General features: G+C 44.4%; 1 protein-coding gene across 2 annotated transcripts; it reads right to left on the minus strand.

Moving 5' to 3' along the window:
* Positions 1-139: 139 nt before the first annotated feature.
* Positions 140-22,152, minus strand: Nop14 (NOP14 nucleolar protein). 2 transcript variants are annotated; one of them, XM_036201568.1, is made up of 18 exons: positions 21,806-22,152; positions 18,361-18,495; positions 17,337-17,478; positions 14,888-15,021; positions 14,342-14,476; positions 12,791-12,913; positions 12,229-12,360; positions 10,565-10,865; positions 9,660-9,790; positions 8,692-8,777; positions 7,518-7,653; positions 4,682-4,783; positions 3,639-3,792; positions 1,843-2,002; positions 1,390-1,537; positions 797-915; positions 497-652; positions 140-256 (listed from the first exon to the last, which is right to left on the minus strand). In XM_036201568.1, the coding sequence occupies exons 1-18, from the start codon at positions 21,998-22,000 to the stop codon at positions 157-159; spliced, it is 2,589 nt and encodes an 862-aa protein (XP_036057461.1). In that variant the 5' UTR covers positions 22,001-22,152; the 3' UTR covers positions 140-156. The 2 variants fall into 2 exon arrangements, with proteins under 2 accessions (XP_036057461.1, XP_036057462.1); XM_036201569.1 differs by lacking the exon at positions 21,806-22,152 and adding an exon at positions 21,182-21,344.
* Between the last annotated feature and the right edge of the window lie 82 nt (positions 22,153-22,234).

Below are 22,234 nucleotides of genomic sequence, written 5' to 3' on the forward strand. Positions count from 1 at the left end.
TTTCCTGAGTGCCAACACCCCCACCCCCTGGCAATGGAGGCTGTTTTAACTGGTGCTGAGGCACGGCAGGGGAGACAGGATCAGACACTCCCGATGTCCCTCCAGAACCCTTCATTACAACACATTATGCAACCCTTGCTATATTTACAAAACCATTTATTTTTTAAACTTTTTCCTCTTCAGAGCCTTCCATTCACCCTCTTGTGTGGCCAAGCTGTTAAAAAGCTGTTTTACTTTGCGCTTTCTTTCTGCATCCCTAAAAAAAAAAAAAGAGAAGCAAATGTCACTTTTGCATCAGTTTTCAGGATATTTTGCTTTTCTTCTGTTTGAACACTAACAGTTCACAACCATACATATTTGGCTCAACCCTCAGCCTTGCCAAGGCTGCCAGAAACCATCACCATCCTTCCTGGTACTGAGGAAAACCAGTGGCCTCTGAGTGTGGTGTCAAACCATAGTGGTGCCCTAGTCCCACACACACACAGTCCTTCCTCACCGTTCCATGATTTCTGAGAGCTGCATCCTGGCCAGGAACTGATTGTCCTTTCGGATCTCCCGGACGGCGCCTTTAAATTCCCTCTTGTGTTTGTGGATTAGTCTTTTCCTTTCCTGCTCTTCCTTAGTACTGCCTTGTTTCCGTCCAAACTCAAGCCTAAAGTTAGAGAGTCAAAAAGACTATGGAGCCGAGCCGAGCCGGCCCCCAAGTGCAGCATCTCTCCTCTGTCACAGGCTGCAAGCAGATGCATGGCCTGCCTCTAGCCTGTCCACACCCCTTCTCAGGGCACCCAACACTTACACTTTGACTAGTCGAGGGGTGAACAGCTTTAGTGGGACTGGCTTGCTCTTCTCGCATATCAGCGGCAGACAGTGCTGCTTTTGGCTTTCCATTTCTGACAGTATGCTTCGAGACAGCTCCTGAGGAACATGGTAATAGCAGGTGCTGTGACAGCCATGAACAGCATGCCTTCAGAGGTCCTCCTAGTGACCCCACTTGCCACTGCCTGGTGCAGCTTGGTTGAGTCACCATCTTCTACACAGGGAACCACATGTGATAATGATCTCTTAAAATCTGAAGTGGGCTAGTGAGATGGTTCAGCTGACAAGGCCTCCTGCAACCAAGCTGGAGTTCAATCTCTAGACACTAAATTTTGAAGGCATTGCCCTCTGAACTCCATACATGTGCCAATGCATGAACACTCCCCACCTCCAGTGAAAAAACTGTAAATGTGAGGGCTTGTATCCAGAGAGTAGCAGATGGCCTCTCTGCCAGGCACCAGTGATGACTTTTAAGCTGCAACTTCAATGACAAAAAATGCTACTAAGCTGGTGCCAGGCACCGAACAGTCTAAGACCAGGAGGGCAAGACGCCTAGTTGCCAGCAAGGCTCACCTGAAGGTCTTGGGGGAGGCTACAGTCCACAAGATGCTCTGTCAGGAGGGCTTGGTGGGGCCTGATGATGGCATGGAAGGACGGCAATGCACTGTACATGAGCACACAGCGCTTCAGCAAGGTCAGACATGAGGCCAAGCAGGAGAGTCTGCAAGGACAAAGAACAACGAAAGGGACAAGCTCATCACTGACAGGCCAACAATGTTGGCAAATGAAAGCTCTCTCCCACAGCTTAGGAAACCTAAGTGGAATCCCATCAGCAGAAAGGCTAATGGCTCACGATGGTAGTCAAGACGATATTGTTTGCCTGCAGAGGAAGGAGGCACAAGAAATGCAGTGATATCTTTAAAGGGGACTCAGTTTCAGTTCCTAATCAAGTTAGTACACTTTGAAAATAATGCTGTATCTGTTAGGACAGTCACTCCAAGATGTCCCTGGGGTATCCACACATACCTGGTATGATTGGCTTCAGTTGCTGTCACGGAGCTCAGTCTACTTGCCCAATGCAAGGAGAGGCTTTCCCTCTGCCACGTGGCCATATCTGCTTTGTCAGAGACCACGAGCAATTCCGAATTCTTCCCAAGTGCTCTAAAAGGGTGCACCAGAGTGGAACCTGAATCCCAAGCATGACAGGTCAGAAAGGACCCGGATATTACTGGCTTAGCAAGCCTACTCTGTAGTGGCTTGATCTTTAAAAGTTATCTCTTCACCAAGCTGCCAGGTTTTGCTAGGTACCAGTGAAGCCATTTCAACTGGGCAAATAAGCATAGAAAGGGTACCTGTTGGGGAAGCTCCAGAGGGGCTAGGTGAGGCAGCACACCTAACTTAACCTGGAAGCCTGCTAGCAACAGACTTCCTATGGCCTTCTTCAGGTAACATAGTTTAGCACTTAGGCCATGGCCATGACAGGACACAGCCTTGTTCTCATAGGGAAGTCAGGCATAAACAGCACCCTTACTGAAAAAGCAAAAACAGATGCCAAAGCCAGAATAGAATGAGGAGTAGCAGGAATGCTGGAGAGTGGGTAGGCGGGAGCTCACCAGAGGTCAGAGCAGACTGAGAGGATGGACAAGATGGACATTAGCAAAGACCTGGAAATGGACATCAGTTAATGCCAGAGGCAGAAAAACATGTTGGGAGAGAGTTCAGACATGGCTCAATGGAGGCTGGGTACGTGAAGGGTGAGTAGATGGTCACCTTGTCCCAACCCCTTACCAGGCCAACGGACTCCCTTCTGATTCCACTATAGTACTTCAGCACTCTTTACAGGGAACTACATCATCTGTGACAGGTCATGCTGGATAGCTTGTTCTCAACCTAAGCTTGATACACAGGGGCAGGCAGTATTTGGAGTGTACATAATGCCATAAGGGAGCTCTGTGCAGGAACATCATGTGACAGGAAATCCAAAGGCCCGGGCAACTGGAAGGGTGAACTGAATAACTGGCCACCACTTCAGACTAGGGCAAAGCTGAGCTTTGTTTCAGCCTTAAGGATGGAAATGTCGTCCACAGAAACAGAGGCCCATGAGCATGCCATGGGGATCTTGAGGAATGCACTCTGTCCCATGGAAGCTCCCAGAAGGGAGGGATAGCAGGAACCAGAGAAAGAAATCAGTTAAGATCAATAGACTTGGACTCTCCAGTACTCTGGCTCCTCCTAGCTCGCCTCCCTAGACTCTCAGCTTACAGAAAACACACTGAGCAGTCCTGGCCATAAACAGTAATGAGAGCTGGGTGTGGTGGTGCATGTCTGTAGTCTCAGCTACCTGGGAGGCTGAAGAAAAATCATTTGAGCCTAGGGATTTGAGACTAGGCTGGCCTTGAACTCAGAGATCTGCCTGCCTCTACCCCATGGAGAGCTGGAACTGGAGCTAAAGGCATATGCCCACACATCTGGCTGAGAATATCTTAAAAATCAAGGGGGGGGGGGTGCCCTCAATCCCTATTACCCCTCCTCCCTAAAAAAGTGAAAACAGAAAGGTAATTTTCACAAAGTACTTAGTTCCCAATACTTACAGCTCCAACACTTAAAATGTGCTGAAACACTTTACATGGCTTTGGCATCAGTCCTGGAGAGGTGAACTCCAAGTGTGAAGCTGGTGTCAAGGTGTGAGCTGTGCACACACTGACAGAGAAAGTCAGTGGGTACCCGAGTGTTTTTTCCAATGTTCTCTCAACTTTCCAGAATGAGTATGTAAATACTTAAAAACTCTTATGCACATTTCAAAGTCTCCATAAATCACTCACCTTGGCTCTTAGTGTTTGGAGTTGCTATGTAAAGAATCCCAAGAAGAAAATTTAAGAGCTCAGGAATGAGTCTCCGAGACAGAGACACGTACTCCAGGAATAGGCAGCACACAAACAGGCCTTTTACCACATCTTGTAGGGACAGGACCGGGCACTAGAAAGGAACCCACAGGGCAGTTACTACTCTGGAACCATGTTATGCAAGACTGCACTATCATGGCAGACAATAGCAACCCACTGAGTACCACAGGAAACCTTGCACCCTGATAAAGAGGCTGATTATGAAGGCCACCTGAACATGGGGCATGGTGAGCACTGTGCAAATACAGGAAAAGGAATGGTCTGAGCCTAAACCGAAATGGGGGTGAACACAGCCCCATCAAACTTGGTAACTGTCCTGCTATTAGCTTGTTTGGGAGTCACACCCCCATATAACCTTGAGGTGCTGAGTCAACCTTCCACCCCAGCTCTCTCTACCCGCCCCATCTGGAATAGCTCATGCAGGAAGCTCCGTAAGTGGGACAGCGCTGCGGACTGACCTCGGAACTCCTAATCCCCAGGGCTCTCACAGGCCCTGTAAGATGAGCAATTTTATGCCAAGTCTTAATGGTCAATAGCTAAGGACTTTTTGTTGTTGTTGTTGTTGTTATTTTGAGGCAGGCTCTCTATACTATTCAAGCTAGTCTTGAACTACTGGATTCATGGGAACCTCCTGCCACCTGTAATTCAACTACAGGCTGTATCACTGTGGATGTGGAAGTACATTCTTGTTTAAGATAGTCCTGAGAGGGCTGGAGAGATGGCTCAGAGGTTAAGAGCACTGGCTGTTCTTCCAGAGGTCCTGAGTTCAGTTCCCAGCAACCACATGGTGGCTCACAACCATCTGTAATGAGATCTGGTGCCCTCTTCTGGCCTGCAGGCTGAATAATCACTGTATACATAATAAATAAATAAATAAATCCTTTAAAAAAAAAAAAAAAAAGAAAAAAGATAGTCCTGAGATGTGGGGCTGACTCCACCAATCCTTGGGAGATCGGACCCACCTTAGTAAGCATCTGGCTCATGCACATCAGGGCAGGGGTCACAACTGGATGCCAAAAATCAGAGGTTGGAAATAACAGACCGGTGATTTTCAAATAAATGAGCTGGAAAAGAAATGTTCCAATACAGATTAAAGATTAAAGGTAAAGTGATATTTAAAAAGGCCCCATAGCAAAACTGATCCTAAAAGTCCTGGTGAGATACAACAGGCACTGACAAGCCACCACACCTCACTCCAGGGCAGGGCCTCCCTCACTACCTCTCAGGACACTCCAGCACTCTCATGCTTTCCGACACACAGCTGGGCTGTTCTGTGAGCTTAGCAGGGTCTTTGTCCCTGACCTCTATCTAACCTGCAGAGCTGGGGCTGCATGCTACCAAAGTTGGGGACACCAGTGCTTGCCTGCTGGATGCCAAGTGATGTCCTGCATTTGCTTGGAAGGAGACAAGCACGTCTTAGCGTCCAATACCTGACCTGTAGTTCTACTCCAAGCACATGGGAAAGCAGGGACAGCAAAAGGCACCAGGAAAACTTCCAATGCACACAACTCACTTTTCTGGTCAGGCAGGGACTCTCATTCGTGAAGCATGACTAGAACCCACCCCAATTTGGGGTGGGGGTAAGGACAGCCTTGCTGGCTCCATGGCCTGGCAAGCTTCTTGTATGCCACAGCTCCTTACCACAGCAGCAAGAGAACCACAGTATGAGCCATATAGCTACTACTATACGGGCAGCTATGTCCCAGCACCAGCAGGGTGATGTGAAGTTTAGTGTGTCACCAGCACTCATATTAGCTTATCTGAGCAGGCATAATTATAATTAATGCCCACCAAACAAAAAAGACGCGAGAGGATGAAGAACCCACACATGGCTATGTGGCCTGAAAGGACTGGAGACCTAACTCCAAGCAGGAGGCAGAGACTGGGTCTTCTCTGGCCATGGCTCTAATCTTAGTGTTCACAACAGCACTCAACAGCCTTAGCTAAATAGGTGAGTGTGTAAGAAGTGCGCTGGAGAGGATCAAGCAGCCCACCTAACTAGTCAGCTGACTCAAACCAGGTATCTTTTAGGATGTGTATAAAAACCATTAGCAAAAACTTAAAAATCTGTGAACTGCTGCCACCCACCTCAACACAAATGCTAGAAAATGAAGCAGCCAGCCCTTCTGGGTATTTCTTCAAAGGTACTAAAATTCAGTCAAAGATGAAGTACATGACTATGACAAAACTGTTAAAACCAGGGTTGGGGATTTGGCTCAGTGGTAGAGCACTTGCCAGCAAGCGCAAGGCCCTGGGTTCGGTCCTCAGCTCCTGGGGTGGTGGAATTGTTAAAACCTGAGAATGCAGTGGGATCACTCTGCAAAAAGTGGTTCTGTTTGCCTTAAATTCCATCTTTGCCTTTATGGTTTAACATAGCCCCATTCAAGCCAGAGTTCTCCTATACATTAATCTTTAAGAATGAACCTTCCTTTCTTGCCTGGACTGCTTAACAAAATGTTGTATCGACTGGACATACCAGACCCATAGAAAGGTGACCATTAAACTTTACAAGGTAAAGCCGGGCGGTGGTGGCACACATCTTTAATCCCAGCACTTGGGAGTCAGAGGCAGGCGGATCTCTGTGAGTTCAAAGTTAGCCTGGGCTATAGAGTTCCAGGAAAGGTGCAAAGCTATATACAGAGAAACTCTGTCTTGAAAAACCAAAACCAAAAAAAAAACCTTACAAGGCAAGATGGTCCTTCAGGATCCTGCTTCTCAGAGGAGACTGCCAGCTGTCTGTCATTCTAGATTTTTAAAAGTTGCTTACAATGCTCTTCCCATTTACTTAAGTAATATTATATCCTTCTGAGGTCTTTGATGTAGTTAAAAACTAGACAGTTATAATTTTCCTTGCTTATAATAAAAGATAATTAGATATAAAACTTTAAACTCACAAATATAAGACAGGTAAATATCCTCTTTAATTTTATAAAATACAAATAGACTAGATATTATAACTATAATTCTTGCTTGATAACTATTTGTTATATGTAATTTTACTATGTTAAAGTTAAAACCTTCCTTTTTTTTTTTTTTTGCCGGAGCTGAGGACTGAACCCAGGGCCTTGCACATGCTAGGCAAGCTCTCTACCACTGAGCTAAATCCCCAACTCCTAAAACCTTCCTTTTTGATTAAACAAAAAGGGGAAATGCTGTGGGATAATGCTTTTGTACACTGGTTTAATAAAATGCTGACTGGCCAGTAGCCAGGCAGGAAGTATAGGTGGGATAAGCAGACAAGGAGAATTCTGGGAAGAGGAAGGTGGAGTTAGGAGATGGCAGCCTGCCTGCTGTTCAGGGAGCAGCATGTAATGGCACACAGGTAAAGCCACAGAAAACATAGTGACATATAGATTAACAGAAATGGGCTGAGTTTAAAAGTAAGAGCTAGTCAGTGGTAGGCCTGAGCTAATGGCCGAGCAGTTTTAATTAATGTAAGTTTCTGAGTGATTATTTTATAAGTGGCTGCGGGGTCTGTGGGGCTGGCAAGGACCAGAGAAAACTTCAGCTACATTCCTCTCATGTCTTACAGTTCTCTCAGATCATTCTGGAAGGTCTAGCAGGGCTATCCAAGCTTTCACATTTCAACATGACACGCTGATGTACAAATGTGTTGAGCCACAGTCATGGGTAATCAGGGATGCATAGGCCCACAGGCTGGACACCTGACTAAGCGACAGCAAATCTCTCAAAGCCATAAGCATGGTTTCTAATGCCAGCCATTCTGTGTGATGGTAAAATAAACTTGATTTCTGGTGGCTGAGAAGAAATGATCTGATGAACCTTGTCTCTGCTTACCACATCCAACCCTGGAAACAGTGCCCGGCCTTTGGTCTCAATCATTTCTTCCATCTCATGCATGGCATCTCGGAGAACAAATTTGATGGAGTCACTTGCAGATTCAGGAAACATCTGACAAAGATTATATAACTGCCTGTTAAACAAAAACATAACAGAGATGATTTTAGAGAATAAAACCAAAAACCCAAACAACAAATCTCAAATCTATTTTCCTGTGCAGTTACTTGCTGACTCGGTAAGGAAGAATGAAAAGCCTACAGATGAATACACAATTCTGTTTTGTGGTTGCTGGGTACCGAACCCCATTTCATGCATGGCAGGCAGTACCACTCTACTGCTGAACTGTGAGCCCAGTCTGAGGAATCCATTTTCTTACCACTGACGGCTGACCTTTCTGGGGATCCAAGTAATATTTCAAGTAGCATTTTATGGTTCTACATACTGTTTTTTGCCATTTCCTAAAAGCCTGGTCATAGTGTTTTCGTGGCGGTGGTAGGAGTATGTGAAAGTGCCATGGCTGTCTGTAATACCAATACTGCTAGGAGCATATTCTAAGTGTCGGCCATAACACTTCATGTCTGACCTTACTGTCTCCTCACACACAGTGTAAGAGCATTTTTCTGTACATGCAGCGGACACACAGGCTAGTTATGCAGTACAGGAGGAAGTGGCTCAAGAGTGCCTCCTCCAGTCGCAGATTTTCACTGACCCCACCTCCAGGACATAGCTCCTGACAGAGATCTCGGTCCCTTCTGTCCTTCTAGCCATTGCACAGGAAGCAGAAAATGACCACAGGGGTCACAGGTTGTGGTAAAGGCCAGAACTTTCTTTTTACAGCTACTCCTGTGTAGGACAGTGGACATGCTTCCCCAGCAGGCACACTCAGACTCAAGCAAAGCACCTCCTGTGTGATTCCAGTGAGGCAAGGACTGGCGAGGTGGCAAAGGTTATCTCATCCCTGCAATGGTAGCAGCAAGTGTCAGAGGGGAGGCTTGGGTATGTGCTGTGAGGCCTATTTATGTAGAGCTCTGGGGGCAGTCACCTGCCTGCTAGAGTCACACTAACACTTGACTGCCACAATGATGATGCCAAAACATGTACTGTAACATTAGATAGGAGAAAAACTTCAATTCAGCCCCATATCCCTCTTAATACAAACATTTTAACTTACACAACCAACTTATCGATGGTCTTGAGGTCTGGTGCACTGTCTGTGGCCAAATCTCCTACGTATTGCAGAAGGAAGCCAAACAATTTCTGCAGGGACACAGATTGGGAGATCACCCAGTGCCTAATACCAAACGCTAAACCACAGCCTACAATTCCCAGAACACCTACATGCTGGCCAGAGCCCAATGGGACAGACTTCTTCAAGAGAATAAACAAAATTCAACCAAAAACACTGCTAGAAATTGCTAGACATAGATGAGTCAAGAAAAGAAAGCTAAGGATCAGGCACATTCTTTATAGAATGGCACAGTGTATAATTTATTAAAACCAAACAAGGAGCTAGGCATGGTAGTACAAGTCTATTATCTCAGCATTTAGAAGCCAAGACAGACGGAAGTTTGAAGCCATCCTGGGTTACAAAATACCAGACCCTTTCTCAAAGAAACAAAACAAAGCTGGTGTGGTGGCTTACTTATCATCCTAGCACTTGGGAGGCAGAGGCAGGCAGATCAGAGTTTGAGGCCAGCCTGATCTACATGAGTTCCAGGATAGCCAGGGACACATTGTGAAACCCTGTCTCAAAATCAAAATGGAAGCAACAACAGATGAGGAAAGCTGCAGCCTTGCGTTGTCTAGATAAGGACACGACAATCTCCCCGAGGAATAGAGCCAGTGACAGCAACCCATTTTCTCAGCCACTTGGTGGCTGTGAGTATAAGTTTCCTGACAAGTGAAATGAGGGTAACAGGGCTGCTGTGAGGCAGAGAGGTGCTTGATGCCGTGGGTGGCTTTCTCCTCCTCCTCCTCCTCCTCCAATGCTTCCCAGTGCCACCACTGTGAAATCAAATGGGAGGCAGGCCCTGAGAAGACACCAAGACACCCTGTACTGTGTACCTACAAGTAAGTTTAACAGTCATAGAAACATGATTTTGCTAATACTCCAATACCCACAAATTTATCCCAGCGTACTTCTAATTTTGCTTTGTTTCCTACTGCAAGACTTGGATGGTTACATTTCTGGATTCTCTCCACCACCATAAGCTGTTGTTCTGTTGATCTTCCTGATAATAAAGACCTCAGCTCCTCATAGGATTCAGGAGCTATCAAAAACACAAAACACATTTCACAGTTAACCTTCAACAGACAACAACCCACATGACTACTTCCACTTTATAAAAACATTATTTAACCTAAGTTTCATATAAGGTGCTTGTTTAACCGCATACATATCTATGTTTATCCAAGGAGTGTAACATTACTTAAATGGCCTATATTTGATGATCATGTACCCAAGGACAACCCCAAAGAGAAGACGACCCTGGCTTTCATCAAGCAGGAATTTGCCTGAAGACCCATAAACCATATGCTGGTTTCAGTATAGATATGTCAGACAGGCTTGGAGACTTATACATCAAGTCGGTCCATGAAGGCTAGCTTTACTCATCAGTTACCTTTCCTGGAAATAACCTTCAGTCACAGAACAAGTCAGGGTTACTTGCTGTAACTGGAGAGTTTTTCTCTATGAACCTGATCAAACACCCTATATTTGATAGAAGGTATTTGTTGTGGCCAAAGCAGAATGTGCAGGTATAATGTCTTTGTACAGATGATTCAGGAATCACATCGTGCTGCAGAAAGGTGCCTCTTCATCTGTGCATAGTCATGGAACCAATGTCAAATTGATGCTAATATGGGGACCCACTAGCCAAGATGTCAGAAATGGGAATGTGACCATGTACTCACAACAGCATCTCCAGGGAGGGAGATTAACAAGTACATCCTGTGGCCCATTATTGGGAAACAAGAAAACCCAACAAGGCTGAGGACTGAATCCCAGTCCTGAAAACATAACAGAGAAAACAACTGGGTTCTACCTGCAAAGACATAGGGTAGCTCAGCTCCAGCAGCCTTTTGAGCTCTCTGATCATCACTTGGCAATTTTCCCCCAGGAGTGTGATGTTGCTCACTCTTTGGCTTCTCGTTTTCTTCCTCACTCTCTATATTAGACTCTAGGTCTGAGTGGCTGTCTGAGGCATCGCTTTCTTCTGTGTCCTCCCTGCTCTCATCTTCGCCCTCTTCCTCATCACTCTCCTCTTCATCCTCTTTCTGGTCACTCTCTTGGCCTGCTTCCTTGCTTTGCTCCTCCTGGACATCTTCAATGTTCATCTTCCCATCCTAGGAAAGGATCATGGTGACCACAGTCAGAACATTCTGCAGCCACAAAATACTACACTACATGGGATCATACTTTCTTATCTGCTTGGGCCCTCTTGCCCACTTCTCTGAGGTACCCTAAGCCACAGAACCGAAGCTCTTCCATAGAGCTTTGGTTTGGAAGCATGGTCCTCAGTGTGGTGCTGTGAGAGGGGAGGGACCACTGGAGATGAGGCCTGGAGGAAGGTCTTTAAGTCAGGAAGTGCTGCTCTCAGGAGGAACTAGTTCCTGGGAGTGGTTAAGGAGCATGCCTGGGCCTTCTCTTTGTCCTGGACTTCCTGCATGGCCATGTGGTCACTTTCTCTTAGATGGATCTCCATCAGTAAGGCCTTTGCCAGGGCTGAGCAAAAGGTGGCACCAAGCCCTTAAACTTCTACTAGAGACCATTCCAGCCTTCCAGAACCCTGCAGCTGGGACGCTGGGAAAAGCTTAGGGTTTGCCACAGAGCTCATGGGAGTGAAATGTTGATGGTATCCAGTTGTTGTGAGGGTTTACAGTTCCCTACCACTGGTTTGGGGACTAGTGAACAGAAGACAACAGTGGCTTTGGGGAAGAACCTGTTCACGTAAGTGTGTGTGTTTTGGGTGTATGTGTACTTTTTAAAACATCCAGTTTTACATATCAGACCCTTCTCAAAACAGTAGGCTCACCTATTTTCCTGTCCTAAGCTCTGGCTAATACACTCTAAAAACACTCATACTTTAAACATTGTAAATTAAAAACTACACTAGTACTGAGGATATAACTTAGTGTCAGAGTGTATACCTAACATATACAAGGCCCTGATTCAGCTCCAGCACCATATAATAAATAAATGGCACCTAGAAACTAATTATTTCCCTCAAAAATATTCATGGTGGCATATTCCTCTAGTCCCAGTACTTGGAAGGCAGAATTGTGAGCTCCAGCTTAGCTCAGGGTATACACCAAGAGCCTATCTCTTAAGTAAATAAAAATAATCAAATTAAAACCCAATAACAATAACTTATTATTATTATTATTATTATTATTATTATTATTCAGAACTCTAACCATGGGTTAGCTCTGTCAATACTATACTGAATTCAAAAAGATCATCAGTTTAAATATATTAAAAATGCTAGATGTCAACAACTGAGAAACAGCAAAAGTCTAGTCTGTGTGGTTCTGTACAAGCCCCTTCTCTGGACGGAAGGACGACACCATTGTTGGCATAAATATACCATGAAAATGTGACAGAAATTGTTTAAAAGGGCTTCAATATTCCAGCTACAATAAACCCCTTCCTTGAATAGACAATGTGGTTTTTAAATTGAAGGAATGGGCAGTGACAATGACAACTTACCTTATAAGAAAGCAAACGCCTATCATCTTTATCTAGTATAAAGCCATCATTTAAATCATCTGCTGACATATGTTTTGGTTTCTTTTTATTTCCATCTTCATCTTTTCCAAGCATTCTTCGAAGTCTTTCAGCCTGAGGCAGTAAGGAAAGAGAAGTCACATTCTGTTCATCAAATCTATCTAGAAACACTCAGGGTTCGGAAGAGGCCTGTGACACAGCATGTTAAAACAGGCAGCTGTAGAGCATTTTTCTATTTCACTTGTTTAAACACAGTAAGACTACAACTCTGAATGCACAGGTAACAGTGCAGAAGGCAATGTCTCACTCCAGTGTCAGCAGCTGTGTGTGGGAGAGGTGCTACCAAGAATACCTTGGGTACTATTTTCACTCTACTTCATATTGTTACTTTTGCCAAAGTAAAATTAGGAACAGCACACTTCAGCCCATCTTCAAGATAAAGGAGAAGCACTTATGAAGGAGTCAGCACTCAGGCCTCACAGGAGGGAGCTGAGCCTCTTGGGTTTCCAGCTGGGCTGTCCACTCAGTTACAAGTCATCCATACCTCCAATTTCCGGAGCCGTTCTTGCTCCTCCTTTGCCAATTCCTCTTCCGTTTTCATCCTGTTAGAGGGCTGTGCCTTCATTTCAAAGCCAAGCTGACGAACCATCATGTCATATGCATCTGGCTAAGATAAAAATAAGATATTTTTCAGGATTTTTTTTTTTTTTTTTTTTACAAAAAGTAAAGAATATTCCATTAATGACCAGACACCATTATATAAGGTAGGGGAATAAACCATGCCTAAGTCTTTTCTTCCACACAGAAATCTGCTCTTGAGGCTGGAGAGCTGGCTCAGTGATTAAGAATACTTGCTGATCTTCCAGAGGACCAGAGTAAGGTTCTTGGCATCCGCGTTCTACAGCTCTAGCTCCAGCAGACGCCACCCACTGCTGGCCTCCATAAGCACCCACATGCAGGTACACATTCTCCCCCACATTATCCAATAAACAAAAGCAGGCTGTCCTAATTGGCCCTAAAAACTGAGAAACAGGTAGACACGTGGGCTACATGGATATTGTTGCTCATAAAAACTTCTGTCTGGTTTCTTTTGAGATAGGGTTTCTCTGTGTAGCCCTGGCTGGCCTCAAATAGTGGTGACACACATCTTTAATCCCAGCACTCAGGAGGCAAAAAATTGTTCTTAAAACACATAAATAAGCTGCTGGATCCTAGCAGTCAGGAAGTAGTGGCAGCTGAATCAGGAGGTCAAAGTCACTCTTGGTGAGTTCAAGGCCAGGCTTGTCCTAAATGAAAACTTATCTTAAAAGAAAAAACAACAACAAAAAACCCCTAAACTCCAAACAAACCCACTCCACCCAAACTAACATATCTGCTTTAACAGAAAACATCACTCAACTGAGTATTAAGCCTGAAACATGGAAAATTATGTCAGTAACAGCAATTATATAGCTGACTCAGAAAGATGCATACATGCCATGCTACAATGTAATCTAGTGAAATCCTATTTCTTTGGTAGAATCTTAATCCTAAACAAATGAACCATTTTTTCAACCGTTTAGGGGAAATGTAAAAGCAACACTGTTAAGAGGAAAAGAAATTAAGCAAATGCGTATTAAATATATTGCACATGAATATAAGGATGTGCAACAGAGTACAACCTTCTATGATTCTATCCTACAGCACTTCTCTCCTGAGAACACTGGAATCCACCTCACGAAAGAGGTGACTTGGGTCACTCCACCCTATATAACCAACATGAGGGAGACTAACTGAAAGCTGGGCACAGCGGCACCTGCCTTTATTCCCCGGAGGAGGCAGAGGCAGGTAGATCTCTGGGAAACTGAGGCAAGCCTGGTCTACATAGAGAATTCTAGGCCAGCCAAGGCTATATGGAGAGACTCTGTCTCAAAAATACAGAACAAAACAAAAAGAGAAGAAACTTCTGACTAAAAATAAGGACAGGAAAATGGCTCAGTGGGCCCGAGTTTGCACACATACCAAACCCACCCTAACAGGAAAGAGCCAGCGATGCTGAAATGTCATGTCAACAGATATTAGGTTCGTGTTGCTTCTTGTGAAGGGTGCTGCCCACCTGGGGTTTTTCCTTTTTCTCTTTGTTTTCTGACTTCTGAGATTTGCGTGACAGGAGAGTCTGGATTTCTTTCCAGTCTTGGTCTAGCTTCTCTGTGAGCTCAAGGGCATCTTCTCGTTGAGCCTGTCTCTCCCTCTGGGGAAAAAAACCAGCAAACACATACCATACACCATTATTATTAGACTTTCATGAGTGGCCTGGTGTCAAGGCAAAGAACACACAATGACCCGCTTAATACCAAATGCATCAGTATGAAATAAGGGACCCGAAGCAAGTGTCTTAAAAGTAAATCTCTAAGATCAAACAGAAGTAACTTCCTGTTACTATGTATTCAGATGCTCTGAGCAGTACACTGCAAGTTTAATAATCAGTACTGTTCTGCAAATACTAAAGCCAACAAAAACCATTAGAAGTACATCCTTAATGAGATCTAGAATATTCCTTTTCAAAACGAGTGGTCCTACAGTAAACTGGGATATAAATGCACATGGGAAGAAAGTCTGGCGTTTTTTGGTGCTGTCCACAGTAAGAACATTAGCAGCCCACCTTCTCTTGCTTCGACTTTGCGATGAGCTCTTCAATCAGTTCCTTCCGTGACTTCGCCTGACCCCCATCCTCACCTTCCTTCTGAGAGGTATTCTTGTGAACCCCACCACCAAAGTGGGAAGCAGTCAGCTCAGCTGGAAACAAATAGCAGAAGGTTTTATAAGGCCCAGGCTCTAATTTTGTAACCATTTTTGGGTAGAACTCTGTCAACATTCCTCCAAGAGCACTTTTAAAAAAGTTTATTTTTATATGTGATATGTGTGTGGGCATTGTGTGATAACTCTGCAAAGTCAGCTCTCTCATTCTACCTTTATGTGGGTTCTGGGTTGTACTGCTGGGATGAAAGTGCCTTTATCCAATGAGCCATCTTGCTGGCCCTCTCCTAGAATACTCTGAAATTCTCACAACTGGCAGGAGGTCACGGGCACAATGATACTCAAGGAAATGCAAGATTAGTTGCTTCAAGGACACTCAGACTCCTTAGATCACCAACTAGCTATAATCTAAGGAAACAATGTATAGCTTTTATTGTTCATCTGTTCTCATATAACACCGTCACATGCAGGAAAACAGACTAGAAGCAGTCTTGGAGAGAGAAGAGTCCAGGAGCAACACATGGCAGGCATTCCTGCCTCCTCCTACACAGACGAAGGCCCTGAGCCAACAGTGAGAGCAAGAACCAACCGTAAGAGCCCCTCATCTCCAGTTTATCCTAGCTGCCACAACAGAAGATAAACACTGAAGGAACTGTCACATGTGAACTAGAAAGAATTTAAAAACGAAACAAAACAAAACTAGTTTCTCAGATGTAAATCGATTCACCTAGAACAGGAAAAGAATGTTTAGAATCTTTTTCCAGCTCAGGTCTTCTCCAGCAGCCCCCTAGAAAGCCAAGCCCTTATCCATTCATCCATTATCCTTTTGGTCCATGTTCCCATCATACCCTTGACCCTCTGAGCCAATCAGGCTTCCTGTGTGAGCTGCCATTTAGCTAAACCAAATTCTACATTTGCTCCCTGCTGACATGGTTACAGGTGACAGTGTATCTCACCCTTTCTACATTTTAGTCTCACAGTAACACCTCCAGAATTGTCTCTGCTTCATCTTCAGTCTCCCTGTCTTCAGGCACTGCTCTGGCTCCCCTGGAGTCTTACTTACAGGCTAGCTCTTAATTTTCTTCATGTCAGGAGTGCTTGATACACTGGTGCTCTCTCCAGAAAGTACTCGACTTGGCTTCCAGCCAGCATGCCCAGGGCATTCTGACTCTGCTTTCTCCAACTATTCATGCTTCAGCTCTTCTTTCGTTTGTGTGTGTGTGTGTGTGTGTGTGTGTGTGTGTGTGTGTGTGTGTATAGACGAGAGGGAGTGGACACTGGATGTCCTGCTCTACTGTGCCCCTCCTGTTTCTTTAGGACAAACCTTCTCATTGAACCTGGAGTCAAGCCAACCACCTACCAGCCCCAGGGCTCCTTTGATGTCTGCCTCCACAGTGCGATGCTCAGTTTTTTGTTTTTTTTTAAGTTTTTAAAAAATTCCATTATTAAGCCAGGTGGTGGCGGCACACACCTTTAATCCCAGCACTTGGGAGGCAGAGACAGGTGGATCTCTTAAGCTCGAGGACATCCTGGTCTACAGAGTGAGTTCCAGAACAGCAAGGACTACACAGAGAAACCCTGTCTCAGAAAATTAAAAACAAATAACAACAAAAATATTATTATTGTGTGTGTTTGAGTGTGTATGACTGGAGTAGAAAATAGGGTTGCTTGAGTCACAGAACATAATGGGAGGTCAGAGGAGAACTTTGTGGAGTTAGTTCTTTCTTTCTATTTTTACCAGGCTTGAGGGGCAGGCACAGTTTATTTACTGAGCCATCCTGCTGGCCCCACACCTGGCGTTTCTTTATGTGGGTGCTAGGGATCCTCATGCTTGCACTGTTCACCATGGAGTTGTGTCCCCAACCCACGCCATCCCTTTCCTATGTGTTCTAGCTCAGTCTCCATGTTGGCCTCTGGTTCCTAGCTCTCTAGCTGCCTATGGATGTTTCACTGTAGAGTTCCCCAAATCTCTCTCACAGTCCTCCCCATTCCAGTGAATGGCAATCCAGTTTTCTCAGCGGATTAGGTCTTGACCTTTACAGTCATCTCCAATTTGCCTTTCTCCCTCATTCATATCCAAATTACTAGTAAATTCTGTCAGGATGTCATATCAGACAATGGAATGCTGAGACATTCTCAGTGGTTACCCTTGCCAAAAGCAAGCTTTCCTGGAGCCCATAAAGGATGGTCACATACCATCCTAAAGTTCTAAAACAGACAAACAAAACAAAAGACAAGAACAGAAACCCCGTGGGCTTATCAAGAGGTTAAAATATTATATCCCATAGCCAATACCAAAGACATTGTCCCTTGCTCCAAGCTACTAGGTTTCTGTGGTGCCACCTCCCACTTACCAGACAAAGCTCCTCGCTCTTCAGTGTCACTGTCACTATCCACAATGTCATTATGCTTTTCGATGTCAGCCAAAGACTGGCCATAATGAGTCAATTCTTCATCTTCATTTAGGTTGTAGATATTTTTTTTCTCATGATGTCGCTTGACAAAAAGGGGTTAAAATCAGTTACCTAAAATTATTACATTTACTTCCTAGAAAATTAGTTATTTTCCTCTACATGTGAAATATGACAACACAAATCAGTCTGAAGATTATTCTGGATCATCTGAAAGATGACTGAAATATAAACAGAACTTGTAGAGAAATGAGTGAAATAAGTCAGTGGACTAGGCTAAGCTACCGCTAAATCATTCCCATCAGCAATGGTCCTCCACTCTTGTTCTCCATCCAACAAAACTGAAGGCAAGACCTTAGCTAACAACTCTAGTACCTGTCACTACTCACTATTTGTTCTGGTTAAGGTATCTCTCTACTCTTGAAAGTGCCCTTTCTCTGTGTCTACCCAGACAGGACGCACCAACCGAGACATCCCCTGTACACGGCAGGCAAACAACTCAGAGGTGTCAATGAAGAAGGAGGAAGGGTTTGGTATATTTGTACACTGTGTGAAGATTCATTACTGTGATTGGTTTAACAAAGAGCTGAACAGCCAACAGCTGGGCAAGAGCTATAGGCGGGACGTCTGGGCAGAGAGACAGGAAGATGAACCCAGAGACGACACTAGGTCCGCACCAGACACTAACGAGACATGGAGGTAGTTGGACATACAGAATGAAAGAAAGGTAAAAGCCACAAGGCAAAATGTAGATGAATATAAATGGGTTAATTCAAGTTATAGGAGCTGATGGGACAAGCCTAAGCTAGGGCTGAGCTTTCTTAACTAGTAAGTCTCTGTGCTGCTGTTTGTGAGCTGGTGTCTGAGAACAAAGCTTACTACAGAGAAACACCCTTTTCCTTGGCTTGCCCTGTGTAAAATTTATAGCAAAGACCACCCCCCCACACACACACACATTTTTCCATACCTGTTGCTCCAGAGCAAACCTCTTCATCATCTTTTCCTCTGGACTCATGTTGCTATTATACTCCCCAAAGCGTTTATCTGTAAAGACGTTGGACTTGTTCCTTTCTTTGTATTCCTTTAGTAAAGTCTGTGTTCGCTGAAAAACAGATCACACGTAAATAATTCTCACACAAGCTCCTGTCATCTTCAATGAAGAGGCCACCAGAAGGGGCTGTGAAGTTGAGGGCTATACAGTATGATATCGAAATTCATAACATGCTTTCATCAGTGACAAGCCTTCCCTAGTGATGACAGAATTTTGAGAAGAGAAAAATCAACTTACACTTAATGGGAGCGAGATAATCATTCTCCTCTTTGGAATCGACTTGTCAGTGCTGAAAGTTGTAGAAGCTGTGTTACAATTTGGGAGTATTTACTGTAGGCATGATTCACTTGGAAAAGTGTTTGGATCTCTTCCACAGAAAGGAGGAACTTTACTTCCCACTGAACATATCCCAGAGAATGTACAGTTGTGCTTTCATGTGTGAAACTATATCATAAATGAATTTATTAAGTGGGAGCACAGTTCACTCTTTACACCTTAAAATATCTTTTATCTTGCTGGGTGGCAGTGGCGCAAACCTTTAATCACAGCACTTGAGAGGTAGAGCCAGGCAGATCTCTGTGAGTTTGAGGCTAGCCTGGTCTACAGAGCGAGATCCATGACAGGCATCAAAACTACACAGAGAAACCCTATCTTGAAAAACCAAGAAACAAAACAAAACAAAACAAAACAAAAAACCAAACAAAAACAAAAGACAAAACAAAACCCTTTTTATCTTGATATTCTAAGCACAGAACAACTAATAGCAAGTACCTGAAAATTGGGTATCCTTCTAATAGCTGTAATAAACACATTTAGTATTATTCAGCCCTAAGGTTGAATGCCCTAAGGCAAGGCAAGGATGGAGGGGAGCAAGGAAGGGGGATGGCCTCAAGAGATCTGAGCTGCTGTAACAGAAACCTTCATTCTTTGTAGAGATTCCCTTAAAAAAAAAAAAAAAAAAAAAAAAAAATTGCTCATAGCCCATGCTTGCCTGGGTTCTCTATGTGGGCAAACATGGCTTCAAACTTCTGATTCTCCTGCCCTTTCTCTAGAATGCTAGGATTTCAAGTATGTGCCACCACACCAAGCTTTTTGCAGAAATTTTACATTTGCCAATTCAATGCTGAAAGTAGTATCAGTGTAGAACCATCAAGTAACAAAAGGCCTTTGTAACGATCCAATTCAGTGGCTTCATAAATCCACAACTAATGAGGTATCCTGTCAGCATCTGAAACCCCTAATCTGACCCTAGATTTGAGCATTTTTGTATTTTTTTACCCCAGTCATTTTTACTCAAACTGACAGGAGCTCAGCCCCAACAGTAGTGACCATGTCTGAATGAGACATTGCTCCCCAATCCTTTCTAATTTCTCCAGGCCCTGTGGGTCTTGGTGTGGCATGGTCAGTACACCTGTGCCTTACCCTTCGCCACCCCAGTACAGTGTTCCTCGAACTCACCTCCTTAGTCTAGCCTACTGGCCCTCCAGGGTGTAAGCATGATTCTATGAACAATTTTCTGATGTTCTACATTTCTGCCTCCTGACTGTGACCTCCCAAAGTTCCCAGCTTTTATTTCTGATTTCTTCAAATATTTGAATTTCTGATGTGGGCTAAGTGCTTGGAAATTCAAAAAGGAACTGAGATCCTTCTCATCCATACTAGAGGTATGCACAAACTTTGCTATTTGGTCTGGGGGATGTGAAAAAATTATTCTTGTACTTTAGCACCTTTAGGAGTTAAGGCAAGTCTTTTTTAAGAAATTGAGTTCAAGAGACAAAACAAGCCAAGCAGTGCAAGAACAGTAGTATTTAGAGACAGCTCACTATCCACTAAATGCGCTATTTTATCTAATGTTTACAACCACTACAAGTGGAAGGGTATGTTCCATTATTGCACGAAACCCAAGGCTTAACTGGAAAATGCAGATGTGGCTCTTTTAGAAGTTACATTATCCTATTCCCCAGTGCACCCTCTACTATCCTTGGCCTATAGTGTATAGTGCCAATTATTAGAGTCAGTATTTTGTGTTTCCTACAATGCATACATTGGGACCATGCATACAGGACAGTGTCAGCTCCTTGCAGTATGGATATTTCACCCTATTCAAAAGACATTTCATTCAATTTAAAGAGCTCACGTGAAATGCATCCTTTGCAACAAAGTACAGATTAGAAGCTGTGAGGGCAAAGGCCAAGTCTTATTTATCTCCCTTACAAATATTACCGATAATTCTAACCTATTAACTTTCTCAAAGTAACCAGAAATTGTTCTTTGTTTATTTAAGTATATTTTTTTTATTTATTGAGACTCAACTGGAAGTTTTGAGTCTCATTATGTAGCTCTTGTTGGTCTAAAACTCACTGTGTAGACCAGGTTGGCCTTGAACTCAAGAGATCCACCTGCCTTTGCTTCTCCAGGGATTAAAAGCATGCACCACAACAGGCAGCCACAAACTTCTTTTTAAAAGCCCAAGGAACATCAACAGCTACATACAGAATGCCATTTGTTGAATTGAATTTGAAAGGAAGGTACAGAATACACTTGAGAAGGGCCCATAAGAACCAGGATGAAAGTCATGAGGTTATCCATAAAAGGTACTATTTTAGTTGGGGGCACGCTCATGTAATTCAGAGGAGGAACATTTTTCAAACATTCAAAGAGCATGGGGTCGCATACTGGCATGGTCAAAGCCTAAAGAAAAGTAGTACAGGTCAGCTCAGAGCTCAGAAGTGATTACCTCTGCCTAAGCCTTAGGCCCTGAGGAGTCAAGGAGGAGTCAAGAAGAACGTACACCTGCAACATCCCAAAGAAGAGTTTCCAGAGGAAGGGCATTCAATTCCAGAGAAAGCATAGGCGGTGCTACGTTAACAGTCATGATCTCTGTGCTGGCTAGTTTAAAGCCAACTTGACACAAAGTACAGTCATCTGAAAAGAGGTAACTTCAAGTGAGAAAATGCTTCCATAAGATCCAGCCGCAAGCAAGCCTAAAGAGCATTTTCTTAATTAGTGATTGATGGGGAGAGCCCAGCCCACTGTGAGTGGAACACCCCTGGGCTGGTGGTCCTGGGTTCTATAAGCAGACAGAGCAAGCCATGGAGAATAAGCCAGTAAACAGCACCCCTCCGTGGCTTCTGCATCAGCTCTTGCCTCCAGGTTCCTGCCCTGTTTGAGCTCCGGCCTTGAATCCTCTCAGTGACGGACTACGGTATAGAGGTGTAAGCCAAATAAACCCTTTTCTCCCCCAGTTGTTTTGGTCACGGTGTTTCATCATGGCAATAGTAATCCTTACTAAGACAGTCTCCATGAAGTATGCAACTAGCCATTGGGGAAGCCAGATACCAGCCATTGGGGAAGCCCTTACCTTCCGGATGGCTCGGGCGCGGGACACCCCGGGCAGTCCCACATCGTGGCGCGTCTTCCTGCCGAGGATCTGGAACTTCTGCCTGTTGACTTTCACCTCAAACGGGTTTGGGTTAGTCTTCGCCGGGCCTCCGAACGCCCCTGCGGGCGCTTTGTGCACCTGCCTCCGCGCACCAGCCCGCTTCGCCTTCCCCATGACATTCACTCTGCCACACTTTGGAAGCCAGTGCCTACAGATCTTCCAAGTAGCAGCCGCTTGCCTCAAGAAACGTGTGCGGAGGCTGCAGAACCACGCCCAACCTCGTCTCGCAATAACTACGTCAGCACCTCTTATCTCGCGAGTAGTACACAAGTCCTGTAAAACACCCAACGAGCGCCTTTGTGAATGAAAGACTACAACTCCCAGGAGGCAACACTGCCGGACTTCCTG

The sequence above is a fragment of the Onychomys torridus genome, chromosome 10 (assembly GCF_903995425.1).
Source record: "Onychomys torridus chromosome 10, mOncTor1.1, whole genome shotgun sequence".
Lineage (NCBI taxonomy): Eukaryota > Metazoa > Chordata > Mammalia > Rodentia > Cricetidae > Onychomys > Onychomys torridus.

Coding starts and splice junctions, on each gene's coding strand:
- Nop14 (XM_036201568.1), bottom strand. CDS start 22,000: ATGGGGAAGGCGAAGCGGGCTGGTGCGCGGAGGCAGGTGCACAAAGCG. Junction 18,496..21,805: donor GCGCCCGAGCCATCCGGAAG/GTAAGGGCTTCC, acceptor TCTGTTTTTCAG/CGAACACAGACTTTACTAAA. Junction 7,654..8,691: donor ACCATCGATAAGTTGGTTGT/GTAAGTTAAAAT, acceptor TTTGTTTAACAG/GCAGTTATATAATCTTTGTC.